This window comes from Chaetura pelagica, unplaced genomic scaffold (genome assembly GCF_000747805.2).
Source record: "Chaetura pelagica isolate M959 unplaced genomic scaffold, ChaPel_1.0 scaffold343, whole genome shotgun sequence".
Taxonomy (NCBI): Eukaryota; Metazoa; Chordata; class Aves; order Apodiformes; family Apodidae; genus Chaetura; species Chaetura pelagica.
In genome coordinates, this window is record NW_009952873.1 from 2,760,764 (window position 1) to 2,783,586 (window position 22,823).

Here is a 22,823-nt window from a genome sequence, read left to right on the forward strand (position 1 = left end):
CCATTTCCTTCTATTTCAGTTCTATTTGGTGCTGCTGCCTGCGATGTGAGTGTGCCCACATGAAATGTCACCAGAGTCCCTAAGAGCAACAAGCCTGAGATCTGATAACAAAGACATTCTGTGACTCAAGACAACTCATTCTTTCTAGTTTAGTTATATCCAAGGTAGTACTGTAAATTCAAGAGCTGATTGGCACGTAGCTTACCCTACAAAAATTTTAAGTCTAATCATACTCTAGGGCTCTATTGTAATGTTACTGATGTCTGTAGATAATCAAGTTTTCATGTAACATGGTAAAAAACCCAGTATAAATCAATGTGTTGCCTATCAAAAGCATATAGTAATACTTCAGATAGTGCATTTAATACGGAAAGGTGTGGGAAGGGGGTTGACTGTACAAGCAGATTTATGCCTCAGGAATAGAAAGTGCCCAGTTTAAGCTAAAAAATAATGAAATATAGACAGGTTCTAAAATATGTAGAGAACTAAGCTACTTAAAAATATACAGTTTTGAATCTTCACCTTCAGAGCAATTATTTTAGTGCCTTCGTGACCTTTGGAAATGCATGTTAACATCTGAGTTCACTGCATGTATGGAATCAACTGCAATCTAGCTTTTTGGTGGACCACAGATTTTGTCTCATTATTACAGCCAGTGTTACTTGTGAGCAGCACTAGTCATGACTAGGCAGTAGAGTGCATTTCATCACAGGTTTATGAGAATATTCCCTAAGAGAAAATTACTTTGAGACAGGGAGGAAGTTTTCAGCTAGAAAAGTAGAACTTTTAGAAGAAATTGGGACCTCTTGGGCCACTAGAACTTTTGGAATATCTGTATCTTTCATGGAAACGCCTTGTGCTTCTGAACATCAAGCCAGAAATGGCAACAGGAGAGCTGGTAGTTCAAACAGGAGAAAAAAAGAATTTGAGAACTCTAGAAATGGAGGCCTCACTAATTTCAACCCAAACAGGGTTTTATTCCCAAGAGCTCCAGTAGTAGTTTGACTCTATTACGTAACAGATGTAAAAGCATCACCAACTTTCTCTAAACATTCAGGCTATTTAGGATTTATCTATCCAGTTCCTGTTGACTTCCTTTTGCAAAGTCAACTTATGCACCACAAAGAGATGCCATTTACTTCAGTGAGCCTACGAACCAAATACTCTCCATGTACTTTATTGAAAGCTGTCACTAAATCCTGTGCAACCCTTTGGGAAAGTGAACAGTTTAAAGCTCTTGGCTAGAGAGAATTTTGTGCACACATCTAATCAAGTTACCAAGATAAAAGAACACCAACTTGTTCCATTTTTACATTTAGTAATTTCATGTGTCAGCTTGCTCTGTGGCCTCCAAATCACCTACTTATTGTATTGACAAGAAGTAGCTTTCTTATTTTCAGCCTGAAAAAGATAGCATGGTGCTGTGGGATAATGTCTAAGGTAGAAAGTACATAACAGGGTTTTCAAAGACTTGGTTGCAGGCTAAAATTTCAGGGTGGTCTGCAAAACGCTTGGTCCATTTCCTATGATGAAATTTAATGGAGCAGTGCACAGCTATGGAATTAGCATGAAAAATGCAGAGGGGAAAATGAGAGACAGAATATTTTCAATATGTCTATTTTAAATTCTGTCTTGACCATCACTGACTTAAACTCATATCTACTTACTCTACTGTGTACTTTAAACACACTTGAACTTGTCTGTTGACAACGAGTCAGTTCACCCTGATTTACTCACCCAGATTTATAGATATATTTTATATATTCACAGAATTTTTCCCAATATATTTCATGTACACATGGAAGGATATGTGCAATCACTCCTCAACAGGCATGTACAGGTTGATATTCTAGAGGATTTTTGCTTATTGTCAAAAAAACAATAATAATAAAAAAAACACAGGGTGCTCATGTGGGATTTAAGATCATCGAAGCAAAAGCTTGAAATGCCAAAAAATGAATAAATGAAACCTTTATCAGCTTAGTTCCTTTAATACCAGGTGGTGATTTGAGAATGGTATCACACAACCTGGCTGCATTTTGCTTTCCATGCGTAAAGACAAGAAAATAAAAGCCAGTGTTGTAAAATGATTTATTATCTGCCAAAACCTCATACAAACAGGAAAAAAAGCACAATATCATCTACTTTTATCATTGTCCACTGATGTGGAAAATAATCATCTGGTAACTAAGAAAAGATTAGCTGCAGTGCCAACAGTTTTAGGCATTTCACAAGGGCACATGATAGGTGCTTCACAATGAGTTTAGTAGCTGTGATAGATTTATTCTCTTTCACCTGGGGACAGAAGGATGAAAGAAGGGCTTTTTGATGTTCACTGCACCACCATTTTCTTCTAGGGAAAAAAAAAAACCTCCATGTACCCAGCTGCAGAGGTCCCAAAACACAATTTTCTTGGACGGAAGTGACAGCAAGTCCCAGCTGTGTGTTGTGCTCAATGCATGCTCTGTAGAAAACTGTCCCAGTGGCATTTTCCTACCTTGCCATCTTTTGAAGTTGTTCATGCACTGCTCTTAATATAAATAGTACAGTCTGAGGACACTATAAAAGGCCTTTATAAGTGTTAAGTCAGCTTTGTTTTTGTTGTGTGGTTGTTCTCTTCTTCACAGAGCTGCTCAGGTTGCAAAACTCTGCATGTGTTTGTGCTACAGATGTCAAGCTTGTGTCTATAATTAGCATGGTGTCTAGAAAAAAGCATCTGGGACGCTATTTCTCACGTTGGGCTGAATCAGTCCTGCAGTCCTTAGGCAAAAAATCCTATTGAAGCTGCTGGGGATTTTGCCTGGGTAAGGACTTGGGCCCCAATCTGTTTCATCTGAGGTCAGTAACAAAACATGCAAGTGTCAGCACTTGAAAATGTTGCCCAATATGAGGTTTTGATGCACCAGAGGCTCTTCTGCACTCACACATGACTTCAATATTGTATAACTGTCATCTGCCAAAGGGAAAGCAAAGTCCAGATATTACTGTTTGCCCAATGCACAATTCCACTGGCTAAAATGCAGTTGTATCTGGCATGAATTTGGCCCTCTGTCATTACAAGCATTTTGCTTCCTTAACTGTACTTAAGGAAATGTGCAACTGGACCCAGATAAACTTTTGTATCCTAAAAAGGAAAACCAACAAGTATCAGATAAGAATGAGAAAGTGTTTGTGAGGCTTCATAGTGACCCTGTAGGTAGCTGTGGTAGCAGAGTACCTAGGGCAATGATATTCAGCTCTGTAGGTGAGAGAAAATAAAGCTGCCATTTAAGTGTTATTTTTTTTTAATGTCACTTTCTGTGCAGCTGAATTAATAAAAGAAGGATAATTTAGGGTGATTCTCCTTCCACTTTTGCCCTGTGTTCCTTCAGTGTCAACAAAACTTGACTGCAAACATTTGACTGAGAATAGAGCTCCGTCCTGACAGTCTTCACATGTTGCTTTCTTTTTTTATTGTGAGTGAAAAGTGCAAGGAAGCAGTAAGACCTTGTCCTTGATTATTTTGTCTTTGCTCCTATTTTCAGGAGGAGAAAAGAGGAAATACAGAGGAAAAAAATTGTTTTCTCAACAAAGTGAAATTAAAAACTTTGGGGTATAATTATGCTTAGAAATTCTTCATATACAACACTGATTCTTTAAAATATGTATGCAAGTTAATAGTTGGAAATGAGAGAAATATTGTTCTGGGGTCCTTTGTCAAATTTAAAGAAAAGGGCACAGGAAGGCTCAACAGTGTTCTCAAGGTCACCCACCTTCTCAGGGCCATAGTCTCACACCATTCTCTTCCCTCTAGACCAAAATGTTGACCTTGGATTCCATCACATAAGGTTTTGAACTATTTTTCTTCTCTTGGAATTCACTTTAATCATGTTACTCACTTCAGTAGATACAATTTTCTTATTCCCCTGAATGTGTGGATGGTTCACTCTGTGTAAGTTAATCAGCAGGTTTGTTTTTTATAGAAATATAAATTAACAGCCTTTGTTTTATCAAAATGCAACATTTAGTTTCATTGTTTTGTAGATTTCACAGCTTCTCTTCATTTCTACCTGAAATGAAGCTTTGATCATAAAACAAAAAGGGAGCAAACAATTGAAAACCTTCCCCTTCCTTCTCAGCTGATAGTTACTGCTGAGAGTAGATAAATCCCATCTAACCAATTGTGATGCAGCAGCAGTTTAGCTCAAGGTCTTGGTATACAACAAGCCTCAGGACAAAGGTGTGGCCAATGTTACAATCTACAGTTTTGCAATAATTTGTCACAATATAGCATTAGAAGGTCTGATATTATTTAATGAAGTGGGAAAAGCATTTCTAGAAAGTAGAGCCAGGTAACTCTTCAGTCTGGAGAAGCAGGGTCAAATTTCAGGCTTGTCTCTGACTCTAGGAGCCAGTTTCTTGAGTGCTGGTGAATAGTGATAGCTCTGAGATAATTTACTGACCCTGAAAAGGTCACTGTGGTGAACAATGATAAAATCTCTGTGCCACTGCTGCCACTTTTGCATGGAAGAAGGGAGGGCAGTGTGGAAAGCAAAATCCAAAACTGCTAATTTCTGCCATCAGGCTCAGTTTTTCTTCTTAGTCTCTTGCAGACATCAAAAGCTACATAAATTAGATAAGCTCCCAGTCTGCTGGGGAAAAATGCTTCTTGTAAGATCCTTTGTGACTGAGAAGGTTTTGTGATGATCCACACGTGCTCTTACTTTTTTATAACTGAGATTCTACCTTGTGTTTTTCAACTTACAGTATTTTTTTTTACTTCTTCCTTCCCTGCCTCTTGTATCCTGGAGTGCAAACAAAGTTACACTGAGAACTGCTAGAGCAGTGATGTGTGACCAGCTACACCGAATATGGGCTGACATTAATGTTGATAGGACATTAAGTTTATCTACTACAAAAGCTATTTCTGTAGCAAAGACTGTCTGGTGAGATAACACCTTTGTTTTGCCTCCTGGAAGAGAAACTTATATTGACGTAAGAATCTTCTTATAGTACTAATATGTTACAAAGAAATATATTTGAAGGTAAGGCTTTAGAGGGAATCCATTGTTTATATAGCTGAGGAAGATACCTTTGTGCAAATAAATTAATCTCCACCTGCCCTGTTGGGAAGTATTTCTTGAAGCTATCAAGATTTACCCACTGCCACTGTGATTTTACTTCCCAAGAAAGGACATTAGAAGAAACAGCCTGTGTGAAAACTGCCATTGCCATACTTTCTGTCAGATTGAACATGCTTTATTTGCAGTTATTAGAGAGGCATAGAAAACATTCAATACCAGGATCTACTGCTCTCTGCTCCACTCACATGAGACCCCACTTGGAGTACTGTGTCCAGTTTTGGACCATACAACACAAGAGGGACATGGACCTGCTGGAGTGAGTCCAGAGGAGGGCCATGAAGATGATCCGAGGGCTAGAGCACCTCTCTTATGAGGACAGGCTGAGGGAGTTGGGATTGTTCAGCCTGAAGAGGAGAAGGCTCTGGGGAGACCTTATAGTGGCCTTCCAGTACCTGAAGGAGCCTACAGGAAAGCTGAGTAAGGACTTTTTACAAGAGCTTGTAGTGATAGAACAAGAGGTAATGGCTTTACGTGGGAAGAGGGGAGACTTAGGTTAGGTATTAGAAGAAATTATTTTGAGAGAGGATGGTCAGGCACTGGAACAAGTTACCCAAGGACGAGGGACGTTGTAGCCACCCCACCCCTGGAAGTGTTCAAGCCCAGGTTGGATGGGGCTTTGAGCAACCTGGTCTTGTGGGAGGTGTCCCTGCCCATGCAGGGGGGTTGGAACTAGATGATCTTTAAGATCCCTTCCAACCCAAACACTTATATTATTCTATAATTTCCACAGAAAAAATTAGGGAGAAATGCCAGAAAACCACAAGCTGAGTATTTTCACATCAAGGCCTTTTTTGGTTTTGGTTGTGTTGTTTTTTTTAAAAAATAGGTTCCTAAAATGTGCTTTAAATCTTTATAAGGGCACTTATAAAGTGGTTTTTAAAACTGTGAGGTTTTCAGCAGTTCCTGATGAAGCCAGTTGAGAATGACCCGTGATCAATGTTTGAAAAACAGTTATTGCAGATGTAGCCTTTAGAATCTCTCCATTGAGAAGAAAGCAGTGTTGAGCAGGACTGATAGCAGCTGAAACCCCAAGGATTTTACAGTGTGGTATGAAGAACTGTCAAGAGAGAAGCTGTGGTGTTCAGTAGTGGTAGTGGAGGGACATGGAGCATGTGTTCAGAGTTAAAAACAACTGTTAAGGGTGAGAATTAGTTGCATTACAGTAATGTCAGCTGAGATCAAAGCCACAGTGTGTCTGGTACTGTATATACACAAATTAAAAGTATATGTATGCACTTCCTATTTACAGGAAACCAAAGCTAGTATAGATGGGATGCAGCTGCCTAAATATATTCATCTAATGCCAATTTAGACACTTCCTGGTACCCAAGACCTTTATTGTGGACTGACAGATCAAGTATAGCAGCTAGGGCCTGCACTCTTGTGGTTGGATGTCAAAAATGTGATCCCATGCCTCAGAAGAGGCAACTGAGTGTGATTAGTCCAAAGACATGTAGGAAAAGTTTAGTACAATTATAACCTTCAGTACAGATCTTGTAAGTTGAACATCTTATGAGTAGTAATCAGAACAATATGATAGGACCAACTGTAAAAGGAATTGTTCTGATATGAGCTTTTTCCCTCCTCAGTCTCAGTGTGAATACATCATGATCAGTCTACCTGTCTCTTTTTCTTCCCTTTGTATTTTGTATTATTACTTGAAGATCCATGTGCAGGAAAATAAATACTGAGGCCCAGACCCTGTATTCCTCGGCCCAGACCAAGAGCTCTGTGTAGGGAAAAAAAAACATGTGAGAGACCAGGATGGGCTGAAGGAGGTGGGAGGCGCATTAGCAGGGCTTTCCCAGGGAAACTGCCATATTCTCCACCTTCTCTGCCCCTGACCACAAGGTAGCTCAAGTAGTCTGTCACTTTCTTACATCAATTCATGAGCAACCACACAAGAAGGCAAATATAATATTTTGTTTAAAATGCAGGTGGGGTTAGCAAGCTCACCCTGCTGTTGTGAAGACAGTGCAGTGGAGCAGCACAATGAGCTGTAGCTGACAGGAGGTCTGCAGGACTGTGTTGTTCTTGTGGCAGAGCTTGGAGCCCAGCAGTCTGGGTGACATTAGACAGCTGAACTAGTACATATTGATAGCCAGTGCTGACACAGCTCAGAAGAACTGACAGTTGTGAATGGCACCAGCTCTTCTCAGCACTTTGGTGGGAAGCCTGGGAAGCTTGCAGCAGATCCCAGTACAGGTATTCTGTGCCTACTCATTTTTGCTTATTGGGTGAGAAACTTCCCATCCATTCCAGTACAGTCTGCTAATAGGATAAAAATCTCCATTTGTATTTGCTCCTTGGAAAGAGAAAGTTTGTGGGGTAAGGAAAATATTTCCATCTGGGGAACTGAACTGAAAATAGCTGTGGCTCTGAGTCTGTCTACTGATTACAGCAGCTCTTCAGTTAGCAGGATTGTACAATTAAGTCAACATATTAGAGAACTGGCCTTTCAGATCTTGAGGCCTGAATTCAAATTCAGCTTTAGGGCCCATTGTTATTTGTAGTGCTGCTCAAATCCTCATTTCTGTTCACAAACCAAGAGACTCAAAGGACAATCCTGGGAACTACAAGCCTGACCTCAGTGCCAGGGAAGGTATGGAACAGGTCATCTTGAGTACTATCACCCAGCACATGCAGGAAAACCAGGAGATCAGGCCCAGTCAGCATGGGTTTATGAAAGGCACGTCCTGCTTGATGAACCTGAACTCCTTCTATGACAAGGTGACCCACTTAATGGATGAGGGAGACTCTGTGGATGTTGTCTACCTAGACCTTAGTAAAGCCTTTGACACTGTTTCCCACAGCATTCTCTTGGAGAATCTGGCTGGACAGGTGTACACTTTGCTGGGTAAAATGCTGGCTTGATGGCTGGGCCCAAAGAGTTTGTTGAATGGTCACAAGTAGCCAACAGCATCCTGGCTTGTGTCAGAAATATGAGAAATAGATTGACCAGCAGGAATAGGGAAGTGATTGTCCCCCTGCACTGGTGAGGCTGCACCTTTAATACTGTGTTCAGTTTTGGGCCTCTCACTACAAGAAGGAAGTTTTGGTGCTGGAGCAAGACCAGAGAGGGCAATGAAACTGGTGTGACAGGTCTAGAGCACAAGCCTTGTGAGGAGTGGCTGAGGGAACTGGTATTGCTTAGCCTAGGGAAAAGGAGGCTGAGGGGAGACCTTATCACACTCTGCAGCTACTTGAAAGGAGGTTGTAGTGTGGTGGGTGTTGGTCTCTTCTCCCAAGTAACAAGTGGTAGAACAGGAGGAAATGGCCTCATGTTGTGCCAGAGGAGGTTTAAAATGGATATGAGGAAAAAATTCTTTACTGAAGGGGTTGCCAGACACTGGAACAGGCTACCCAGGGAAGTGACTGAGTCACCATCCCTGGAGGAATTTGAAAGACATGTGGTGCTTAGTGACATAGTTTAGTGGTAGACCTGGCAGTGCTAGTTTAGTGGTTCAACTTGATGACCTTAAAAGTCTTTTCCAACCAAAACTATTCTGTGATGCATCTCATTTATTGTCAGCTTGAGGAAGGACTGCAGTCAGACATGTCCCTCTGATTGCAAACTATGGAGATCTTGTAGTGGACCCAAGATCAGGTAACATGGGGTCACTGGAGATCAGGATGAGGATGTTACCAACTACATCAAAATCTGTAGGCTGAAATAGCAAAGGGTTAAACATCAGAACAGGAATGCAGTGGCAGAGCTGCACGGACCATCACAGATGTGCGGATCAAAATGTAAGTGTATTATCTAGCTGTTTGAAGAACCACAAGCAGAATAACAGGGCTACACCAGGTCATGAATGACTTACTTTTAACACAGCTGTGTGAGGGAAGCTTGCATAACACCTGCCCACACTAAGCTTAGCTCAAGCTGTTGTTATCCATCCCTCACTCTCCTGCATGCTACAAGTATTTGCAAACGAGGAATCTGTTATTTCAAGGCCACTATGAAATGCCTGTTTCTTTGGCTCCGGGTAATTGACCTATTCTCAGTGCCCTACTCAAGAGGTATAAAAGCTTTAATTACAGGCTTCACAAGCTGACTTTAAGGGCAAAACTATTTAACTTCAATTCTTGGCTTTTCTCCTGGCTTCACAGTAACACACAGCCTGCCCAGCTTGCATGTCTCATGCTTCTGACTCATATGATACTGTGATAATATTGTCTAGTATCAGACTAGTCATTATGTTAGCAAAAATGTCTGAAAGAATGCCACATGCAGGAGCAGCACACAAAATCACAAGCATTTTATTTACTAGTCACAGAAGAAATATAGCAGACTAGGGTTTCAAAACAGAATTTTATGCACATTTCAGAGTAGGAGAGATGAGTTCCATTTCAGATCATGAAGCTGAGGAGAATCTGTTCAGTGTGATCCACGAATGCAACTACAGAGGTCCAGTGCTCTTATGCAGCCCTGGATCCAGACCTAGAGCTCTAACCTAATGTGTATGTTGCTGCACCTGTCCATCTGCAAACTGATTTTCTTGATTGTTTACCATCAGGAGGGCATAATCCAGAAGCCTTCTCACACATCCCACATGAATAGTGCTATTAGAAAATGTCTATTTTCTGAGAATTAATCTCTGTCAGGCACTGCCTATGCAATGGGATTGGTCAGATGGACAGGGCCTTGCTGCTCTTTTTAATTGATAATATTAATGCTTAAATATTTTAAGCAAACCAATCCTAAGTTAAGTCTTCCCAGATGCAGGAAACATACACTACTCTTCCAGTTTGCAGTGTAGTATTGCAAATGAAAATATTCAGCCACTTCTTGATTCCCACAGTCCCTTCACCTGCAGTCCACCCTCTGCCCAACTGCCCTGCCTGTCCTTTGAAATAATACAGCCCAATTTCTCTCTCACATTCACTTTTCCTTTTTTGGGGTTTGATTTTTTTTTATTTTTTTTTTGGGGGGGGTGGGGGTTGGTTTGTGGGGTTTGGTTTGTTGGGTTTTTTTGTGATGTTCTGCCAACAAGGGCATCCAGGACAATAGTTTTCTTCTTCTATACCAGATTTAGTCCTCGCAGAGACCTACCCTCTCATTGGCACAATTCCTGCCAAAGCTCCCTGGCTGTCGGGTTGTGCTAGCTGCCTCTGGGAAAGACGTCCATTGCAAGCTACCAGGGCATGACTGCCCACCCACTGCATCATCCAAACTGTCTCTGCTGTCCTCTTGTATCCTCTTATGTGCTCGAGCTCACAAACTGTAGGGCACTCACCAAGTTTTCGGGTGTCACCCACCTTGAAATGACTTGTGACAGGCAAGAATGTCATAAAACAGCTGGAGCTGCATCTCTGACTTTGAAGCTTAGCAATCTAGGTGGCAAGCAGTACTCCCCTGAGAGTTTCTGATGACCTAAGCAGATCAAGTTGGAACTAGCTTCTGTCATTTTTTTTTTGCTTCTTCTGGACTCTGCAGGGAAGGCAGGTTCACAGGGCTGTGAACTGAGAGAACAAAGATGCTTTTGCTGAAATAGAGATGCTCATCAAAGTTACTGTTTCACCTCCCAGGGGTATATTTGTATGGGTGGGCAGATGCAGAAGTTCTCCCATACACAGCAGTTTCAGGAAACACGTGGCCTGCTTTAAAACCATATTTGTGCTTGAAACTTATGTGCTGGTTGTTTTCATTAGAAACAATGTTAATGGGTCAAATATGAATAGTGTCATGATTGTGAGAGGGCCAAAACCAATCAAAGCAGGAGGGATTTTTTTTTTCTTTTAGTTGTTAATTTCACTGTATTGAGGGCACTTTCTTCATAGTTAGTTATTTTGTTCATGATCAGTGTTTGTATCACTACCAAACACATTGTCTGCAGCTCTCATGCCCCATTTCTAACGTGCCTGCCAGATCAGCCTGCAGTAACAAAGTCTTTCTGGTTTTTTAAGTGAGATGTTCCTGAGATGTTTGTGGGGTAGAATCAGGTCCATTTGATGGAACTGCTGCTTGTCCTATCTTCCTCTGCTAAAAATCATAAAGAATGAGAGAAAAAGCTTGCAGAACCATTCAGAATGTGCTGTTGTGATTTGTTCACCACCACAAAATACCCTTGAGTCATAGATCCTCAGTTGTTCAATTGTTTTGCTTTTCCTTTTCTCTCTCTCTCTCTCTCTCTTTTTTTTTTTTTTTTTTTTTAATAAGGAATAGCTTCAGAATAATGTGGGGAACCCAGACACTTAATGCTATAAACCATGTCCTGGGAAGTAAATGCCTTGCACTTTGGCACATTAGTTTTTTCTCCTAGCAAAGCAAGCAATGTAAATCATTTATAAGACAAGGAAACCAGTTTAGGATGTCATAGAAGAGTCCAGATTGAGGAGAGAGACATCTTTCAAGATCTTTTGAGGCAGCAGCTCTGTCAGTGACCCAGCCCATCTGTCCTGCAGCCATGAGGATCAAAAGAGTTGCAGGCACTTGCAGGCAGATATTCTGCAGTGAATTAACTCCAATCACAGACTTAGATGTTTGCTCAGCAGTACAACCATTTGCCTAGGGAGTCTCTTGAGTCTCTTGCCCTTTTTTAGCAGAGTTAGACTCCTTTCTATAAAGTCTGCTTTAGAGTGAGTCCTACATCCTGTGCTTACCAGTCACTTGACATACCACAGGTCATGCAGACTAACTGTGCCCTTCAGTCAGGGGAATGGGAAGAGGATTTTCAGTTCTTCCTTTCAAATACAGAACAAAACATGTGTGAGGCTTGCAAAGGGCTGTATCTTTGCAGGGCCAGGAGCTCAACTGTGCCCATTTTATTGTCCTCTGCGTAATGTGCGTAATGTGCATTCTGCTCACCGGTTGAAATGAACAAATATTTGTAGAACAAGGCAAATTGCTGTCAGTATCACTATAAAAAGAAGAAAAATGGCAGCTCTTTAATGTAGCTGAGGAGTTTGTTATAATAAAATAAGTCCCAGGAAGATTAATTAGTAGCAAAGTAATGAATTCATAAGTGGGTAGTACTCTGCATGTGGTAATGACAGATCAGTTAATCACATGCCTGCACAATTGGTAACTATCTCTCTTATTCCTCTTTCTGTATGGTATAAATTTGTTTAGCCCACGACCAATGTCGTGGTTTGGGCCTAACACAAGCAAAGAACCATCCCCATGGCCACTCACTCAACTTCCCACACACACACACTCTCTGGGATGAGGAGGACAAAGCTCATGGGTCAGGACCAAGGACAAGGAGGGCTCTTCACTGATTAAGGTCCCAGGCAAAACAGACTCAACTTGGGGAAAAATAATTATTTAATTTCACACTAATCGAACACAGACAACACACAGAGCAGGGCTTGCATATGTTACCCCACCCTTCCCGTCTTCCCAGGCCCAAATCACTTTGTTCCCAGTTTCTCTCCCTCCTTCCCCCCAGCAGCACAGGGGGACAGGGGATGGGGTTTAGAGTCAGTTCATGGGCTGGTGGTTCCTGCTGCTCCTGCCTCCTCAGGAAGAAGGATTCCTTACAGTCCTACCCTGCTTCCCCATGGGATCCTCCCATGGGAGAGAGTCCTCCATGAGCCCTTCCCATGAGGTTTGGAACAAGCTGCTCCAGAGCGGACTTCCCACAGAGTCATGAGCTGCTTCAGGAACAGTCACCTCTCCTGCTGCAGGGTGTTCCACAGCTGCAAATCCAAGTCCATGGGCTGCAAGTCCACACTTGCCCCTCCTGACCGCTCCAGGGAATATCCTCCATGAACAGGGGACAGCTGCCATCTCCCCATAGGCTACAGGGAAACTTCTGCTTGGGCACCTGCTTCACCCTCCTTCCTCACCAGCCTCAGAATCTTCACCCTGAAACTGCCTTTCACCTGTTCAGCACAGCTCTGTCTCCCAAGCTTGCTCTCAGCTCAGGTCTTATATCAGTTATTTCCTGTGTTAATGGCAGAGGCACATCTATTGTCTTTCTAACGACCCGACCTTGGCCACCTGAGCCAGGGGAGCTTTTAGTAGCTTCTTACAGGAGCCACCCCTGGGGCCCCTCCCCTGCTACTGAAACCATGCCAGAACCAAACCAGCACGGCCATATCCCCTTAGTGTCATAGAATGTGTATGTCCATGACATTCTGGAAGGCGAGAAGGACATGGAAAAACAAGTCTTTTTATATAAAAGGTATATATTGCAATGTATATAGTAAAAGATATAATTTATCTATGAATCAAATATTTAATTATACAATTCTCCATCTCGGTATTGGCAATGTTCCTACTTTCTGTTGCTCCATTCAAGAAAACAGTGCTACACTGCATCTATCTTCTCTGATGCAGTCCAATGCCCATCCTGGTTTTACTGTAATGACAGGTCTTATTACTACATAGTAGCAGCAGCACCTCTGCTGCTGGTTCACTGGTGTAAAGAACTTTCTACTGAAAGCCTTTTTCTGTTTGACTGAAGTGGATATAACTAGCAATCACTTTCTGGCTCTTTATTACTATCCTAGATTCTGTGGCTGACCTTGAGTGAAAGTGTGCATTGAGCTCTCTCTCCTTGAAATTGCAGTCATTTGTATGTAACCCGAAATTAGGTTATGCAAAGTGTATCTATTACATGTATTTCATGTAATATTGTGTGTATAATGCTATCTGCATTGGCCTCTGAGCCCTTGGTAAGTGTTTTCAAACTGTTTCCACAATTTTTCTGGGTTATTTTTTTTACTGTGCTAGATTCATTGATGCATTCTAACTTTGGGAGGTATGTAACCCCTAGGATCCTGCAAATAGTTCGAGTTCCCTTTCCTCTTCTGCAGAATCTTATCTACTGCAGATCTCCTTTTCAAAACAGAAATTGTAAAAGAGATCTGCAGTCATTTCCAGAACATTTTCCTCACAAAATCAGGAGATCTAGAGATTTACCTGTGCAGTTTACTTTCTGCAGGCTGCCACTTACCAATTGTTCCCAAGACACTGTATGCATGTATCAGAAAGAAAGCTGTATCTTATTTAAATTAATAAGATGAATAAGTGCAGTGTTTCCAAAACAGGCAATGAGAAAAAGAAAGCTAGGCAATATTCACATATTAATTAAAATGAGAGCTCTCCACTGAAAAAATGAGTTGATTGATATTCTGACAGCTGCCCATGGGCCCATTCATGAAATGATGGCTACGAGAGGCACCATGAGAAGCAGGGTTCTTACTGGTGACAAAGTCATTCACTTGATGCACATTCTGTTAAAGGAAGCAGCTTGGATATTGCAATTTATTATTGTTGTTCTTGTTGGAAAAAGAAATCTTAAGTCCCAGCTGGAGTATTCAGAGGACTTCTTTGCTCTTTAGATTTGCTTTATAGATCTGCAGAGTCCCACTTGGGAGACATTAGTATAAGTAATAACTATAGTACTTAGCACTTATTGTCATGTGTTTCATCCACAGATCTCAGAGAGGTCTGTAAGGTGAGTGCAGAATAATAATCCCCTTTTAGAGAAACTGAACAAATACATACAAAGGCTTGGTCATACAGCCAAGGTGACACAATAAGGTGAAATGATGATGGAGCAATATCAGGTCCTTCTCACCCCAAATGCCAGCATAGGCAAAAGGGGTGAGTTAGACCCGTATTTTGCAAAGTAATTCAATACCAGTAGAAATTGGAATGCTGGAGAAACTAGATTCTAAGTGAGCATATTATAAAATACAATCAAGTGTATTACTGCTTTTCTGAACCTGTATGTCTGAACCAGTATGGCATTCAGAAAACCTGTGGTAAGAATCAGTCAGACTCACTAGCCTAACTCGAGCAGCTAAATCAGAGACATGTAGTCAGGCAATGTGAATAACCTCTGACATACCCAGTTCTAAAAGCAATGCCCAGATCTGCAAAGTCGCATAGTAAGACATCCCATTACAATCTGTGAAAAGTTTATGCTTTGCCTATGTTTGTGGAACCAGGCACCCTTTGCCTAGGCATGATCTTTTCTGGATCTCAACTTGTCACAGTACTAAAGTGAGATTCAGCAACAACTGTCACAATATTTTATAATCCATGGAGATAAACCTGAATATTAGAATTACTTCCACTGCCAAGATGACAAACATAAATGCAAGATGCAACAGTTGGTAATGATGTTTCTGAACTGGGAGCAAATATTATTCTCCAAGTGTGCAGAGGAAAAATTATCTCAAGGCTACATAGAAAAAGGTATTTGCTTGTGCCAGCTTTCTGTTTCAGTGGTTGGCTGTCTTTTGGCAACCTGCCATCCAATAATTCATTGCATGTCCATGGGGCATTTCGTTGGAGGAGGGACATATGTTAGTGCAAAAGTAGAGTATCAATGCTTAATGCCAGTGACACGGAACAGAGGCTCTCAAAGGATCTTGCACATCTGTTTGTCTAGCTAGTCACAGACTGCAGACACTTTGTCTTTATTTCTCTCTGTTCAGGTCTCAGAGATAAAATTAAAGTAACATGGAGAATTTTTCAAATTTATTTTTAAGAATGCTGCTACACAGCTTTTGTTGTTGCTTTAGCAGCCTCAGGAATGCTGTGCATGTAATGTGAAATGGGAGTTTAGGTAGTCTGGGAGTAAAAGTCTACGTTCAGAGATGAGCCACACTGTGGCAAGATGTGAGAAGTGCACAGGCTTCAGAAGCAAAGGTAGAGAGAGTATAAAACCTACTGGTCCTTATGGGTTGCGCTCTGTTGAAACCACAAGATACTGGGATGCCTTTAAAAAGTTGCTTCAGTTACCTTTTAAAAGATTACCATGCTACCTAGAGGATATGTACCTAATGGGAGATTTCCTCAACCAGAGTGAATTATGGATGTGATGTTTAATAAAAAAAAAAAAAAAAAAAGAGATTTGGTGTAAGCAAAGCCACCCTGATTTGCCCCAGTAACATATACACTGAACAGGTTGCCCAGGAAAGTCTTGGATGCACCATCATTGGAAGTGTTTCAGGTCAGGTGTATGGGGCTTTGAACAACTTGATCTAATGATGGATGTCCCTGCCCATGGCAGTGGAGGTAGACTAGATGGTCTTTGAATTTCCCGTCCAAACTAAGCCCTTCTAAGATTCTGTGAAATCTGTAATACATTCTGTGGGACCTTGTCCTGTACTGGTTTGGTTGAAGTGAGCAGCTGACCCTGTGTGCCCATTGTACTGTTAGCTGGACTGCTGCTCCTGGTGTATCAGGCAAAGACAAACTGCCTGTTGAAAATTCCTTGTCACCTCCTTAACAACCTGCTGTCACTTAGGATGGATTAGTATGGGGACTGAATAGTTCTCTGCTATCAAGAATATATACAATATTGATATTTTGTCACTTGACCCAATAACTTAGGGTATTAGGTGAGCAGCTGAATAGTACGCACCAGGATCCATCACTACTTTGCCCGTGCTGCAGTTTGGACACTAAGTGCCTTCCATGCAAAGTATGTGGTAGATGGAAGGTTTAATAGTCTGCTTGAAGGCCAGGAAGTGGGGAGGGTGAGATTCCTGGCAGAACCAGGCCTCCTGGGAATCTCTGATTTGGTTATAAGCAGTGGACTTTTTGAATTAAACAGGGAACCGCTCCTGTAAGAAACCCTGTGTCACTGAACATACATGGCACAGGATGTGAGGTACCAGGTTTTCCACTGCTAAGTTGCTTTGTGTCCAGGTAGGCGGAAATCTGCATTTGCCTCTTTCTTGCCATGTCTCAGCTCCCGAAATTAGAAGGAGGAAGTGGCCATTGAGATGGCAGTCTGTATACCATGGCCCTAAACACAACTCTGCTCTGGACTAGAGCCCACCATTTAGAAAAACCCATCTCTTCCTGATTAAAATATTCCTGTGGTGGATTTAACATTCTTGGTACATGGTTTCAGTAATTAATTACCCGAACTGCAAAAACTACCTGCCTTGTTTCTAGGCTGGAGCTGGGGTATGGGCACAAGGTCTGTGTCTCTGAGAACTGAGTCAGAAGCAAGCCATCTGGGCAGTAGTTGGTCTGCTTCCTCTCATATTTAACCACAGTTTATATGCAACTCTTCTGCAGCATCCTCTATTTTCAGGATTTGTTAACTGGTCTGAATGAACCTCACAGCATCTGCACATATGATTATTCCTTGATATTGAAGGTGATGTGAGGTGTCAGGTAAAGTAAGTGATTTCCCTGCTGAGAACACCCCACATTGGGGAATAGAGTCCTAAACTCCTGTCTGTCCTGACCTTTAACTTGTTGGCCATCAATATTCTAATATTTAATACCATCTTAATACTTTTTAATGTCCATAGCATTTTCCATCAATGTAGTGCAATAAATGCCCATGAACTAGTGCCAGCAAGCTAGCCTGAACCACATGAGTCTCTTCAGCCCATGTGCCACTGCACCTTCATCCCTCACTTAAATTTTGCTTTCTGCAACAGTAGGATTAGGGAAGTTCAAAGTCTGCTGTAAGATGTCTCTGTGCTTGCATCTCTAATCTGTCTGGGTCGAGGACCTCTGTAAATAATAGGCAGAAGATCAACGTGAAGTAATGCCATGAAAAGCCATGAAGCAGGAGGACATCAGAGGAAGAATGCCAAATGTAAACAAATTGAAAACATTAGATAAAATCTAGGAGTATCCTAGCTTGGTGAAAGCAGTGTACATCTGAGTGCTTGATGGTGGTTGTAAATCTCTAGAGATGGAGAAAAACAGAGAAATGTGATTACTGCAACAAGTCTCCTCTACAGCTCTGACAGTTTTGGAAGAGTTTCTAGATTTTGGAGCAGTTTAGGAAGAATGCCAAGGAACCTCATTCAAAAATAAGCTAGTCCGGATTCTGACGCTAAGGGTCAGGGAATAACCTGGGGACACATTGCAATTGCCTTAGTTTCATCAATTTCAATAGTTCAGATAGTCAAATAAGAAGAGTTTTGCCATTGACATCACTGGGAAAAGGACTTGACCCATAAACTTAAATTCAGCATCTTCATGTTCTCAGAAGCCAGATACACAGAAGATCAGAAAGCAAAGGAGTGTTATCCTCTGGTGATCTGTTATGATATTTCATATTCCTGTATACCTTTGGTTTTCATTTTGTACTTTTAATTCACATGATGAAGTTTTCAGAGAGAAGTGGATGTCATGTGTAAGCTGAGTTCCTTGTTTTTTTCTTTTGCCTGTCACTGGCTGCATGTTCTCTATTGATGTCTTGTTCCTGGTACTTGACACTGACCATCTTGTCTGTGAAAGGAAGCACTCCAGCTGGCTTGCCTGATAAGAAGAAAGGAAAGTTTGCTTGGTTTAGTCACTCCACAGAAACCCATGGTAATGTTCTGCTGCACTATGTGTCCACATTGCGTGTATCTGCGTGTGTGTCCATATATCTCTATACAGACTGCAATATAATATGGCTTTGTATACTTCTGCATGTGCGTGCCTTGCTTTCTCTATTGCTTGTGCAGTGTCCTCTTCATGCACTCAAGAGAATAAGCTGCTCTGCAAATCAATCTCTTGCTAATGTCTTCAAAATTGTTTTCCATTTGCACATAAGCTCAAATATGTCTTGAAAGTGCTTTACCTCATCTTCAAAGATAACTTGTGAAATATCAACGTTTTGGATTTTTTCCTGAAGGGCTTAGTCTGGACCTAAAATTTTAATTATTAATGTTGTTTATTTCTTACAGCTTACTTGACCGTTTCATGTACGTCAAAATATGAATTCAGTTGATTCCTTAGTTTGTCTTTCCAAATAGACACAATGGTTAAAACATCTAGTCTTTGTAAAGGAACAGGCACCATTGGAGTACAATATTTCATAGTTATATCAGGAGACCTACAGAGTCTATTATTTCACATGGTCCTAAGAACATAGCACAAGAACTTTAGATTTTCTAAGATGTATGTTGTAGGATTGTGAATTGTTTGGATGGGGTGAAGGAAAGATAGTTCCCTTTAAGTGACATTTCTACCATAACACTTTCAGAGCAGGAACCCAGGACCTCTTTGGAAGAACCTTCTGATATCTTTTTAGCCTCTGAAAGAAGACCTGGTCCCATTGCCAATTAAACATCTGTGTGATTTAAATGCAGAACCTGTTTATTCTTCCTTTCCTCCTTTTGCACCAAGGACCCACAAATAGATGTATTCTTAGCACTGAGTAATATATTCTTGCAGGCTTTTAGAAGCCTCTCCAAAAGCTAGTAGTGCATGCTCTCAAGTCTCATCTGAGATACATATCCAACCAGAAGTACAGGTCATGTCCTGAAGTTCTATGAGGCATCTGAGAGATCTTTTTAAATCCTCCATATTTCAGTTTAAAATGTGTTGGTTTGGGTTTTTTTTTTCATTTGCTTTTTGGATTTGAAAAGGTGGGAAGAGGAAGGAGAACATATATTGGTTCCTATCCATTGTCCTCACTTACAATGGATGGTTATATACTAAGGAATTATTAGAGCTCATACAGGAGCTGGATGCCACTGGTGGAATGGAAATATTTTTTTTTTATATGATCTCTAGAAGCAAGTAAAATAGTGAGATTTGACGACAGATAAAAAAATATGACAGGTCCTTGAATCCAGATGAGATAGGTTCACACCTATAGTTACTTTTGTTTGATGTTTGTTCTGTAATACCTCTGTAGAAGTTTAGGAGGTTGTCCAGTTCTTAGTTGGTGAGTGTCAACATAAAATCTACACTGTAGTCTATATTAATCAGCTCCTTTTTTTGTAATATCTGAATGGGTCAGAGAGTCTGCATTCCTCTCTTATCCCTGTATGGCCAGTTTATAAGTGTGAGATTGAAACACATTAGTGGTTAGTAAATGATAGAGGAGCCATCAGTATTATTTGTGTGGTACTTGCTATCAGGCTAACAGAAGCTGTTTCTTTGAATACATGTCAATCTGGTACTTAGTATTCCAATCATCACACCAGAGACTGGGGAGGGCAGTGAGGGGATTGGGCTGGTGCAAGTAAAGGGACATTGTTTCCACTGAATCAAATACAAGCTTCTTGTTGGCTTTGCTAGGTTTTCTAATTTTCAGTGGTTCTCATTCAAAACATTTCCAGGAACTGACACTGAAAGAAGGCAAGCAGCTGCTTCTTCCCTTTTCTCTAGCATTGAGTAACCAGAGTATGTTCCTGAAGTCTACCTGCCCAACCTGACCTGTGCAGGGAGGCACTAAACTTGCTCAGCAAATTGCTTAATCCTCAGGAGCTGCAGCTGAGAGTCTTTTCATGAAGCCAGTTCCTTCACTCATGTGATTCCTAAACAGGTGTGCCAGGTTCTAATGGCCAACCCTCTCTTTTTTCTTCCCTTTGACTCTTACAGTGAGCATGCCCACCAGTGAGACCGAGTCCGTGAACACAGACAACGTCCCTGGAGCAGATATTGAAGGCGAAAACTGCGGTGCTAGGCTAGCGTGAGTACATACACCCAGACACACCTGTGGAGGGCTTGGATGGAGCTTGGTGAGTTAAAGCCAGGGAAAATGTCAGGCTTATTAAGGGGAAGAAAACCCCACAGCGGATGAAAGGAGAGGGTGCAGAAGATCTATTGATTGCAATTCTTATCTTCATTGCAATGTAAACTTACTCTGGACGTTATTTGAGAGCATCTGTGTTTACATAGATGTAAATAAAGTACAGAATGCCCAGGATAAGCAGATCTGGTTTTGTGTAATAGCTAAAAGAAGAGCTGATGGATAGCAGTGTCCTTATTTTAAAATTCCTCTTTGGTAATAGATAATCAAATTGAGTATTTGTAGAACAAAGCATGGAAATTACTGGTTTATTTAAATTTCTCTCATGATTCTTGTACACAATCCTGCCACCTGAATGACACCCTTCAAATGCTGAGCACAATACTATAGTGACAAAGAAATGTATCAGTTAGGAGGGAGTAATGCCTCCTTGAAATTTCACCATTGCAGTTGATGGAGATGCTCAAGAATGTGTGAGATAGCACTCATGGAATACCATATTATATGGTGTATTTTTTTAGTATCACAGAGAGTAAGAATAGGCACGATGAGACCTTTCTTCCCCTTTGCATGACTTGAACAAGAGCAGCCTTTATGCTCTGGAGGAATATGTTAGTCCCTCCAAATTTCCTTGGAAAATGGGCTAAGCGTATCAGTGCTATAGCTGGTACCATGCTGGAGTATTTTGAGGCTCTGTCCTGTCCTTAGACATACCTTGAACCTTTCAGTGTTGGTGAAATGCTTATCATAAGTAAATAAGAAATGATCAGGTTTGTCAGACCTGTGGTCCAGCTGGCCAAGTGTTCAGGTCCTGACAGTGACAGGAGGGTAGGTGCACAAGCCTGGTCATTTCCTACATTCTAGTCCCCTTTTACTGCTCACAAAATAATACTAATTGGATTAAAGATGAAAATTTTGCTATTAATGGACCTGTTGCCCATGGATTTATCTGAACCCACTAACACTGTCTGCCCTCACAATCTCCTGTGAAACAACTTTCAGAAGTTCACTACCTGCTGTGTAGACAAGTACTTTCTTGTATCTGTCTTAAACTGATCTGCTACTACTTTCAGTCAACATCCTCTCCTTCTAACACTGTGAGATTGGGTGACCAACAGTTCCATGTTCAGCTTATATCTATCACTTTTATGACTTTTTAAACTTGGATTGTATCTCCCACACACCCTTGGCCCTGTGTACAAAGTGAAGTGGAGGAGATCATATCTGCTTTACAAGATGTGATAGGTGGAATATGTTGTAAATTCAATCTGCTTTCCTGTAAGCATCAGCCAGTGACTTAAAAATCCCAAAAGAAATAATTTGTGATAGCTTTCCTTCACCTGCCTACCATTGCCTACCTGCTGAGTCTTTCAGTTTACATTATGAGGTCTCTTCTGAGGAACAAGTCTAGACCTATTCACAGCACAGAGGCAGCTGTAGCCCTTTCTTTAGCACCCCACCAAGCTGCTTGTGCTCTTGTCGCATTACAGGAAACAGCAGCTGGATATATGACCACTTCTTCCAGCTGGATCCAATTTGGAGAACCATCTCTATTCTGCAGTTGTGACTCCCAACACAATGGGTCCCCTGGTGCTACACAGTGCCAAAAACAATAGCAACTGCTACTATGAAGTTGCATATATTTTTAATATTACAGCTTGCATTCATGTAATGTCCTTAATCCCAAAGGATCCTAAAGCACTTTATGAACTGTAAAAGCAGGGATTGTTTTTACAGCAGTAGAGTTCAGCCACCTTCAGGGTAAGATGTGATAGATGTTTAAAAACAAAGGGTATAAGGAGATGTACGAGGGATAGCTTGGTTTGCACTGAAGATACCTGGGGAATTTTGGCAAGCAGAACATAATCATCTTAACTGGAATGTGGCCAGGAGAGCTGAAGTTAAACCCAACTCTAAAGGTAATCATTACTTAGAATGGAGTTTATCTAAAACAGCCCGCAGGAGAATGGCTCTACTGTGGTCTGGCACCACAATCGCTATCCTCCTGACATTAGGAGAAAGGATGGCTACATCAAACACGTTCTAGGGAAGAAGGCATTGGAAAATGACAGGAAAAGAGAGCTTCATTTCTTCTTCCCATGTTGTAAGTGTTAAAACAGGAGTCTAAGTTTCACCAGAGCAGGACATGCAAGATTCAGGAACATAAACAGTTTCCTTACCACTTTCTACTTCATTTTAAAATGGGTGATGAATAGTAAGGGAATTGAAGTCTGTTATTGAGAAGGGTTTTTTTTACCCCTTACCCAAGGACAGCTAAGATCCTCAAGGCCTC

The 22,823-nt window shown here is 41.2% G+C and overlaps 1 protein-coding gene across 1 annotated transcript in view; it reads left to right on the top strand.

The window, feature by feature from the left end:
- The window catches only part of CACNA1C (calcium channel, voltage-dependent, L type, alpha 1C subunit), a 414,681-nt gene that overhangs the window by 276,775 nt on the left and 115,083 nt on the right, over positions 1-22,823 (top strand). Inside the window, exon 9 of the mRNA XM_009995208.1 lies at positions 20,380-20,470. Coding sequence (XP_009993510.1) covers positions 20,380-20,470 — 91 coding nt within the window. The remainder of the gene's footprint in view (positions 1-20,379; positions 20,471-22,823) is intronic.